At 43.1% G+C, this 11,226-nt stretch overlaps 1 protein-coding gene across 1 annotated transcript; it reads left to right on the top strand.

Moving 5' to 3' along the window:
• Positions 1 to 9,372: 9,372 nt before the first annotated feature.
• On the top strand, positions 9,373 to 10,234 carry LOC136510973 (protein VASCULATURE COMPLEXITY AND CONNECTIVITY-like). The gene is made up of 2 exons (XM_066505237.1): positions 9,373 to 9,468; positions 9,584 to 10,234. The coding sequence occupies exons 1-2, from the start codon at positions 9,373 to 9,375 to the stop codon at positions 10,232 to 10,234; spliced, it is 747 nt and encodes a 248-aa protein (XP_066361334.1).
• Positions 10,235 to 11,226: the final 992 nt, after the last annotated feature.

Below are 11,226 nucleotides of genomic sequence, written 5' to 3' on the forward strand. Positions count from 1 at the left end.
TAGTTTGGAGTATTGCCCAAACTTCCTTGGTGAAGGGGTAATATTTGCATAAGATTTATTGTTGAATATATTCTCATAATAAACTTATTTAAGAAAATATTAATATTTACAAATACATCAATATCATCATATAGATCGTTGAATATATTCTCATAACAAACTTATTTATAGAGATATAAATATTACTAATATTTTCTATAAACGTAGTCAAACTTAAGACCAACACGAATTCTATAGCGATACTTTTTACGGGAAGGATAGAGTAGATAATAAAATCATAGAAAAACACAACTAGATAAAATCATTTCTACGAATACCACTGAAAGACTAGGTCGGTACATCTCGAGATTTATCAAGTCATCATAGAGCCTTTTTTCAATGGGCATGTCGCCTGCCACTGAATGAATAGAGCTTTAAATTCTAGAATACATATAAAAAATGCGAGCAATTGTATCAAGTCTATAATTAACCCGAACGGTCACAATAGAAAACCTAATCAGTCAAGCCGCACTCAGTTTTTATAAGTTGGTTTTTTTCGTCCCCTATATGTATAATTTCTGGCTCCACCTCTCCTGTTGGGTGCACACATGGCCTTAATTGAGTGTTGAGCTAGGGGGCGTTGACACACTCAGTTGAAGGGTGGTGGTAGATTTTCCAGCAAAACAAAAATGATCTGCGGCAGAATGTTTATGGAGATGCATATTACGCAGACATGATTGGCACTAGGACGAGGACACGCCTTGTCGACTTCGGTCGGTCCGTTCGGCTTGCTGAATCTTAGCTGAAACTGGCTGAAAAACACTGTTCTGGCTGAATTGTTGTGAGAGAAAAATACTGTTTTGGCTAAAAAAACAAGCCGAACAAGCCTAATATGGAGTAAGCCGAACGGGGCCTCATGATTGCCTTTAGGTCTTGTTTGGATGCAAATGTATCTATCTCAACCTACATGTGTTAAAGTGGATTGAACTAAAATTAAACTAAGTTTCACTTTAATACGTGTAGATTGAAATAAATACACATGCGTCAAACAAAACCTTAAAGGACGATGTAGCAAAATCATTTTTACAAATAAAGCACGTCCTGTTCTTGCGAGTTGACTTGAGCTCGGAGTTACGTAGTTGTTGGATGTCCACTCGGCAGCAAGCCACGTTCTTGCTGAACTAACTTAACCTATGCATCTTTAAATTTAACGTTGCTCAAATAAATTCCCGCATAACGCATTCCACGATCACGACATCTACACTATTGATCTATATACATCGGTTGCCCGTTATATACTCCCTCCGTCCTGAAATATTTTGCATTCTGACATTTAAAATCTATCCTCAAATATAGTGTATTAGGGAATAAGAAGATAATGTTTACTTAAATAAAATACGTGATTATTTTGTATAAAGAAAGTAATTCATGTACTTACCATATTTTGTATAAGGAGCCTAAGAGTTCACTCTTTAATCATACGAAAAAATCATATTTAAATACATTATAAAGGTAAGTGAGGGATACCTGCGTCTCTTGTGCTCTCCCTTATTTTGTCTAAACATGACCAGAATACGCTATATTTGAGGATGGAGGGAGCATGAGCAAGAAACTCTAAAACACACTCCTACCTAGCTATGAATGAAATAGTTAACATATTAGAGTTCGTGTAATCACGTTACTAATTAGCCAGTTGTCAGTTGTGTCACCAATGTCAACTCTCTCCTGTTAGCTAGCATTCATAACAACCATCGCACATCGCCGTTGAACAAAAGTACGTTATGTTATCATCATCAGGCAGCTTGGGTGAGTTGACTTTTTGGCAATATATAGGGCCTGTTTCGATCCCAGAGCTAATAATTAGCTCCTGTTTTCAGATACCAATTAGAAAGCCCAAATGTGAGCTAATTATGGGTGAATAAGAGCCAATGTGGGCTAATTGGTTGTTAGAGTCCATTAGCTTGTATTAGGCCCTCTTTGTTTTGTTGAAAAGCCATGGCTGAAAGTACTGTTCGTTGATTGATTGTGAGAGAAACATCGTTCGTTCGCTAAAATCGTACGGCTCATAAGACAAGCGAACAGGGCCTTAGACTATCACTGCTACAGAAAACTTAACCGAGGCGGGCATCCCATCCGCTTCCGCACAAAGGTCATGATTAATCCGGTCTTAACAGAGGTGGTTGGTAGCACGCCTCGGTTAATCAAATAAAAAATAAAAAAAATAAGAAGCCCTTGGACAAGCCTAGTGAACCCATCCAGATCTGCCGCCGTAGCTCGCCGCCGGGTCCAGCCGCTCCGCCACGAGCCGCAGGGGAGCACGGGCGGTCAGATCCAGCTGCTCCACCACCAGATCCTATGCGTGGGGGAGGAGGGGTGCCGGATCTAAGGGAGAGGAGTGTCACCGCCGCCACTGCCTGGAGGGTGATGGAGAGCGCAGCTGCCACTGCCTGGAGAGTGATGGAGGGCACCGCCATCACCGCCGCCGCAGGAGGCCCCACGGCCTTGCCCGTGCCGCCACAAGAGGAGAGGGAGAGGTGCCACTGTCGTCGGGGAGAAGAAGATGAGCCGCTGTCGCCGAGCCTCTCCAGCCATCGGGGCTTGGGAAGGGAGAGGTGCCGGGGAGAGGGAGGCACGGGAGAGGGAGGGAGAGAGAGAAGCGTCGACTATGGAGGGAGGGAGAGGCGCCGGCTGTGGTGGGAGATGGTGGAGAGGGGAGTAGGAGGGGCGCTGGGAGGGGACAGGAGGGGGAGGGGAGTGGGAGGGGCGTTGGGAGGGGAGGGGAGGGAAGTGGGAGGGGCACCGGGCTGGGAGCAGAGGCGTCGGGCTAGGAGTGAGGGAGGGAGTGAGGGAGAGACCTAGGGTTTCTGTTTATATAGCGTGACTACTAACCGGGGCGAGTGGGCTTCCTAGTGGGCTCGGCCATATTAACCGAGACGGGTCTCGGCCATATTAACCGAGACGGGCCTTATAAGAGGTCTGCCTCCGAAAATGGGGGTATTTTTGGAGGCGGGCCTCTTATAAGTCCCACCTTGGTTAATTGATTTTAGAAGGCGATTAGTTTTTAACGGCCTCCGAAAATCGATTTTATGAGGCGGTTGATTGTGACCGCCTCGGTTAATAAAAAATGCCCGCCTCAGTTAATCCCAGGCATTAACCGAGGCGGTTCAAATGCCCGCCTGTTTCCGAGCCCCTTTGCCAAATGCCTTGGTTAAGTTTTTTTAGTAGTGTATTAGCCTATAATTAGCTCATGTTTAATCTATTTTCACAAAGTGAGCTAATTTTTAGCTTTGGGATCTAAACATGGCCATATTATACACTGCCTACACTAGTAGAGAAACAACCTTTGATCCAGCTCGAAATTTAGCTTTAGTCCTGGTATTTTTCGTGCCCGGGACTAGAGAGACCTTTAGTCCCGGTTTGTAGCTCCAACCGGGACTAAAGGTCCCTACCCAACGGCTACTGCGGCAGGCTTTTGCTACAGGCGACCTTTAGTCCCGGTTGGAGCTACCAACCGGGACTAAAGGTTAACTTTTACTCCCGGTTGGTCCCTCCAACCGAGAGTAAAAGTCTCCACCCGGCTGGAGGCTCTGTCCGGGACTAGAAAGGGACCTTTAGTCCTGGTTTCTGTCTCCAACCGGGACTAAAGGTCCCCTCCTATATAGCCCTTCTTCCTCCCCGAGCCAGAGCCACTTCGAGCTCAGTGTTCTTGCTTCATCGCCGGCCTCTCTTCTTCCTCATCGCCGGTAATCACAAGATTTCTTCAATTCCTCCATCGATTCTTCGGTTCTAAAGGTTACCAACTTTATACTCTCATGTTTCATAAGTAGCATATCTCATTTTGTGGACTAGATATATGTGGTTTTTTATGGTGGATTTTTTTATTTGTAAGCCATTTAAGCTCAAAATCACTTTAAAGTTTGCATATTTGGATGAAGGAAGGTTAAAGTAGTTATTCAAAACTAGTATTCAGCTTTCATTTCTAGCATGCATAGCACACTTCATGGTTTAGAGATATAGAGAACTTTAGAGTTTTTTTTAATTTTATTTGTTTATAAAATGAGAAATTTATATTATATTAAAAATGAGTATAGAGAGTAGATGTCAACTGCTTCCGGGTCCTCGGCCTCTCATCGGGTTCCAAAGCGACTGAGGCCGGACCTCCCTCTCATTGCATGCGGCAAGTGTGAGGAGAAGATTGTGATGGAGTACCGGGTGAGGAAGGAGTGTCCCAACAAGGACCATATCCTCTACAAGTGTCTGGATCGCAATGTGAGTTATTTTGTCGTATTTGATGATTATGGTTAATTTATACTTATTTTCATGATGATTATGATTAAAGTTCTAATTTTTTATTTTAATTTCAGTGGGATGACACTGGATGTTCAGGTTGGTACTGAGAGGAAGAGTATGTTGAACACGTGCAAAACTCTCTTGCACAGGCGGCTACGGCGGTTGGTGAGGTAGTGATCCTGCGGAAGAAGCACATAGATGTTGAACAAACGCATGATCTATCTGTTTTAGTTGGGATTGGTTGCAAAATCCTTATGCTACTGAAGTGCATTTTAGCTTTAGTTTTTTTAGTGGTAGTTGGGATTGTCTACATTGTACCGAGACTTTCATAAATTAATACCTTGTATGGTGGCATGCATGTCGTATAATTAACTAATTATGTTCTAGGTTTTAATATGGTATGTATGTCATGTAATGCAAATGAGCCGGCATTGGATGTACAATATTGATCGCCGCACCCAAGAGTTCATTGAGGGCGTGCATTCTTTTTTACGTGTGGCCGAGGCAAACAAACGCGATGGTTTCATGTATTGCCCATGTGTCATATGTAAGAATTTGAAGGAATATGCTAGCTCAAGGAGTCTTCATTCACACTTGTTGAAGTCGGGTTTCATGCCAAACTATATTTATTGGACGAAGCACGGAGAAACCGGGGTTGTAATGGAAGAAGGTAAAGAAGAACAATGGGACGATGATGACATTATTGTTGAATATGGTGCCTTCAATGAGACTGCAATGGGGGAAGCTGAAGAAGAGGTAGTGGCAGAAGATGAGCCCGCTGATGATCTTGGTCAGGCCATTCGTGACGCACAAAGAGAATGTGAAAGTAAAAAGGAGAAGACCAAGTTCGAGCGTATGCTAGAGGATCACAAGAAATTGCTATACCTAACTTGTGATGCGGGACAGAAAAAGTTGGGTACCATACTGGAATTGCTGCAATGGAAGGCAAAGAATGGTGTATCTGACAAGGGATTTGGGGAGTTACTGAAAATCCAAAAGAAGATGCTTCCGAAGGATAACGAATTGCTCGTCACTACGTACGAAGCAAAACAGGTAGTCTGCCCTTTAGGATTAGAAATCCAGAAGATATATGCATGTCCTAATGACTACATCCTCTACCGTGGCAAGGAGTATGAGAAGTTAGATGCATGCCCGGTATGTCATGCATCGCGGTATAAGATCAGGCGAGATGACCCTGGTGATGTTGAGGGTGAACGTCCCACGAAGAAAATCCCTACCAAGATTATGTGGTATGCCCCTATAATACCACGCTTAAAACGTCTGTTCAGAAACAAAGACCATGCAAAGTTATTGCGATGGCACAAAGAAGACCGTAAGGTAGACAATATGTTGAGATATCCTGCTGACATGCAAGCTAGAATGCAGGACAAAATCATAAAGCAAGTGAAAATAGCAATGAGTGCCCAAAGGCAGGCATCAGATCCAGGAATCAACATTACTATTAGCCCCCCTGATCAGTTGAAAAGCAGTTGCGCTTCCACGGAGTTGCCAAATCAAGATGACGCAATGCTACGTTTTCCCGTGGATGACATCACTACACCGTTTATATCATGTGAGCTACATATTCCAAAAGGGAATGCCACAATCATGGTGGCTCTCGGTGTTTTTTCTCCTCCAGATCCTACCAAGACACAAAGAATCCATGGGGCAATAATACCACCTGGATATGTTAGTGTCTCAGTGGATAGAGTTAACAAAGGTTTTAGTGATCTGGCTCTTGACATTCCAGGAGGTGATGAGGAGAAGACTCTAGGAGAAGCAGAGAAGACATTCATACTATGGCGCAAGCGCTACATCATTATTCCCGAGGTCTCTAGTCCACCGCCGCTTCCTCAACTGCCAGACAATAGGTGCGGACAAAAGTGAACGAAATAATTTTTCACTAATTTTCTATTGACATGCATGATTAATAATAACAATATTTCTTATACATAATTATTCTTTTTTGTACTCACACAGCAGAGCCTCCGCCAACCTAAGTCTAATTATTCAATCTCCAGATCATCATAGTGCTCCGGGCAATGATTATGCAACGCCGCCACCGCCGCCACCTCCGAGGAGGTCTCCAACGCCTCCAAGGAGGTCTCCAACGGCTGCCCCGCCTCCCTTCATGACTAAGAAGCAGCCAGCTCCTAAGAGGTCCGCCACGCAAACGAAGTCGTTGGCCCACCAGCCGACAAAAAAGAAAGCCTCCTCTAATCTAGTTATTCCCTAAAAACTGGCTTGCGAGAAAAGTGAAAAGAAATTAAATGCTGCAATACAAAAAGATGTGAGCAGTTTCTTCGAAAAAGTAAGAAAGCAACGAGAAGCGAGGGAGAACCCAGAGAAACTGTACTTCTACCTACCTCCAGATCTTCTAAGAAAGAAGGTGGACCAGAAAAAGTAGGAATCTCAAAAGACCCTGCCAAAATCGAACTACGACCGCTCTCTCACCAAGTCATTTGAGGCAAAGCAGAAAAATGCTAGAGCAGGGAAAGGTGTTGCACAACTCGGACAACAATCGCAACAATCAGTCCCCCCTTTTGTCATTCGTAATGAATATGGTTCAAACTTAGACGTACTAGACATCGATTTTGAGGACCTGGCTCGGTTTTATGAGGATATCGGCTTGGACCTTGCCCAAGTGCTCGCTGAAGGACCATCTGCTCCGAAAGTGGATCCTTGAAAGAAATTTGAACATGGAAAGAGTCTATACAACCCTGAGGCCTTAGGTAAACTGGGTACGCAAATGTACTTGCTAAACAAGTGGTATATGGCGGCGTGTGAACGGGGAGAGACATTTGTTTCTGTCAGAGTTAGAAACCAACATTACTTCCGTGGCGATGACGTCATATATGTCGAGTTTTTAGAATTACACCAACTATGCCATCTGGACTCTCTTGACAAAAGTCTCATTAGCTGCTATTGTCTGTAAGTGTGATTATTTTCTACTATTAAAGTGTATATATATAAAGCTACATGTATATATAAATTATATATCCTCACACTATATTTTTATATATGCATATATGAGATGACAGAACTTAGAAAGAGAAAGAATAATGATGTTGGTTTCGTTGATCCATATGTCGTATTCAAACACCCTAATTCCCCGCCTCAATGGAAAGCTGAACTCGAGAAAAATCTCATGAGGTTCTTAGTGAACCAACAAAATAAGGACATACTCTTCCCCTACTACTTCAAGTGAGTGTTAAATAATTAATGTCGATCATATGGACATTTGTTCAATTATTTGCTTACTAGCTAAGCTATCTCCCATATTTGTGTATAGAAACATATGCAGCAATCACTGGATATTGATGGTCATCGATATGGTCAATAGTCGGTTGAGCATCTTAGACTCATTAAGAAAAGAGCAAACAGAGTACCAAGACATGATAGATATTATCCAAGGGTAATTTGATCTCTCTAACAACTATATATATCCCGATCTCTTAACTGCAACAATTATTAAATGCCAAATTAATTTTTTATTTCATTGGGCGCAGTGTTTGGAAAAGTTTCATTGAGGAACACCGCATGAAACATTGCAAAGCACCACTGGATGTAATCGCACACAAAGTAAGTACTAGCTATATATATATATATATATATATATATATATATATATATATATATATATATATATATATATATATATATATATATATATAATTCAATTAACACCATGCATGCTTTCAATTCACCGGATCTTTTTTCTTGTAAAAGTGGGTTATGATATATATATATATATATATATATATATATATATATATATATATATATATATATATATATATATATATATATATATATATAATTCAATTAACACCATGCATGCTTTCAATTCACCGGATCTTTTTTCTCATAAAAGTGGGTTATGAGGTAATAACATGGGAACAACTACTGCGGATACTATGTTTGCGAGTTCATCATGGCGTACTCAAAAAGAACTACTGAAGAAAACCTCAACGTACATTATATAAATATATTCATATATTCACAATTTCTTTTATTGCTCATATATATAAGTAATCACATGACCAACACACACACACACACACACACACACATATATATATATATATATATATATATATATATATATATATATATATATATATATATATACTTTTTTTTAACTTTTATTGAAGATTCTATGGTTGAAGGAAAAAGTCATACGACGTGACCAACTGAAAGCAATTCAAGAGACCATAGCAGGATTTCTTAATGACCAGGTCATAAACCCCGCCGACGAGTTCTACAATGACGCGAACGAAACATGGAAACCAAACCAGATGGAGTGAATTTGTTATGCCAAGAATATGATAGAATATACAATATATATATATATATATATATATATATATATATATATATATATATACACACACACACGTTAGTTTCATACTTTAGTTTGTACAAAATGCTCGAACATTATAAACGTGTAGAATACGTATCTTATTAGCAGCGTAGAATGCGTATTCGAAAACCTATTCGAAAACCAAAACGAATCATCAATTGAAAATAAAAACAAAAAAAGAAAACCTTTAGTCCCGGTTGGTAATACCAATAGAGACTAAATGGCCAGCCCACGTGGCCAGGCCGGGAGGCCTCTTTAGTCCCGGTTGGTATTATCAACCAGGACTACCGGACGCGAAACCAGAACTAAAGGAGGGGCCCTTTAGTCCCGAATTTGTGCTTCCGGTTCTAAAACCGGGACTGAAGGGGTTGAGAACCAGGAGTACTGTTTTTGTACTAGTGCTATGTTTGTCGTACGCTACTTGCTAAGGAACATACATGTCGCATCGCAACCACCTGAAGATGCTGACCATGTACCGAGTTGACTACTTTGGTCTAGCAATGATACAAGAGGTACACAATATATGGGACAGCGTGAACTAACCCACATAATACTACAGGCTGATGGCACGATATATAAATCATATAAGCACTCTCTCCGCGTTCTCTATATAAACGTGCATCAGCACGTACATTTGTCACCACCAGTACACAGCCAGGCGTCTTACGGTATCGTACGTCTCACTTACCGATCTCAGAGACAGAGGAAGCGAGCTAGGCACATTGGATCAAAATCATCTAATGGACATCGGCGCGATCGTCCTGTCCCTCGTGGTGGGGTTGTTTGGGCTGGCGAGCGCCGTGCTGGGGTTCATCGCCGAGCGCACAAAGCTCACTGTAAGCAAATAAGACACCTATTTTTGACCTTCGTTCCCTCTTCCCTTACCGTTTGCAAGATGCTTCCAGTCTTCCATTGATGGACGACGACGTATGTACACTTAATTTCTTGCAGGGACATGACATCGACATCGACGTCTACACCGGGGAGTGTGACTACCCGGCCAACCCGGCGTACCTGCTAGCGCTAATCGCGATCCCGCTGCTGGCGGTGGCTATGATCATCGCCTCGCTCGCCAGCGGCTGCTGTGGCTGCTGCAGGCCACGGCACGGCGCCTCCGAGTCCAAGCGGGTCACCGGCATCGTGTGCGCCGTCCTCTCATGGATAGCGGCGCTGATTGCTGGGGTGATCTACGCGAACGGCGTGGCGTGGAACCTCCCCGTGACGAGGTACGACTCGTGGTGCAGGCTCCTCAGGGACGGGTACTTGAGGATGGCGGCCTTGCTGAGCCTCGCCGCCACCGCTCTGGCGATCACGTCATACAGCATGCTCCGCGCGCAGGCGGCGCCGGCGCCGGCGCCCGCAGCAGCAGGGGCCTCTGAACCGAAGCCTGATGGTTCGTACCCGCCGGCTGCGGAAGCCATCGCGATTCCGACGGAGACGCAGTGGTCCGCTCCTCAGAGGCACGGGCAATGGCAAGAGCCACTCCCGGAGGTCCCTCGGCACCATGTGGGAGGATACAATTACAATCGGACACCATGCCAGGAGATGGCTTCCCATCCTCGGCGTCAAGCACAGCCAGCAGTTGAAGCGATGATGGCGTGAGAAGACACCCTTGCGTGTTATGGAATGTGCGCCCTAAGTTGATTTCGTGTGTGTTACGTGTGATATTATTGTCACAATATTATTGAGAAATGCTATACAACACTTAATTGTTTTGGAGGCCAACGGAAACACGAATTTGTGGCCCCTCAGCATTTGGTAGGCATTCCCTATGTCCCGTCTCATTCTTCTCCTCTGTTGTTGTCTATTTTGAGTCTGATACGCACACCCAACTTCTAGTCTAGACACATATCTGCAAGGTGAAGGACGGAGCTCGGGTTGCCGTGGGGCTAGCCAAGGAGGAGCAGGAGTCGAGGTTTGGAGGTCACGAGGGGTGAGGGGGAGATGAACCACAAGGATGTGTTTGGTTGCATGGATCTCCTCCATCTTGGTTAAGTGGATCCTTGATTCCTTATAATCTGATATGGAAGACCAACACTTGTGCAAAATCCCCAAGCGTTTCTCCTTGACGCAAGGTGTCATTAGGTATATAAGGGCATTTGGGTAGGTAATAACACCACCCCTATCCAAACCAAAATATTTGACTCTATGCATTCAAGCCCTTTGGGAAGGCATATGGTGACAAATTAAGAATCTTTTTGCTTGGCCCGACATGAAAGCAATGATTAAGCAATTTGTAGCGCAGTGTGCAATTTGTCAGCAAGCTAATTCAGAAAAGGTAAAGTATAATGGCCTTTTGCAGCTTCTCCCTATATCAGAATACGCTTAGCAAGTTTCCAGTTTAGATTTCACAGAAGGTTTTCACAAGTCCAAGCACTTTTATTGCATATTGGTGTTGGTAGACAAATTATCTAAGTATGCCCATTTCATTCCTTTAACCCACCCTTTTACTACACTTGAAGTTGCTATTAGTTACATGGATAGCATATTCAAACTTCATGGTCCGCCCGCCTGAAGCAATCATATCAGACAGCGATAGAATCTTTACTAGTTCTTTATAGCAAGAGCTATTCAGGTTGACAAAGACTGAATTA

The sequence above is a fragment of the Miscanthus floridulus genome, chromosome 16 (genome assembly GCF_019320115.1).
Source record: "Miscanthus floridulus cultivar M001 chromosome 16, ASM1932011v1, whole genome shotgun sequence".
Classification (NCBI taxonomy): domain Eukaryota; kingdom Viridiplantae; phylum Streptophyta; class Magnoliopsida; order Poales; family Poaceae; genus Miscanthus; species Miscanthus floridulus.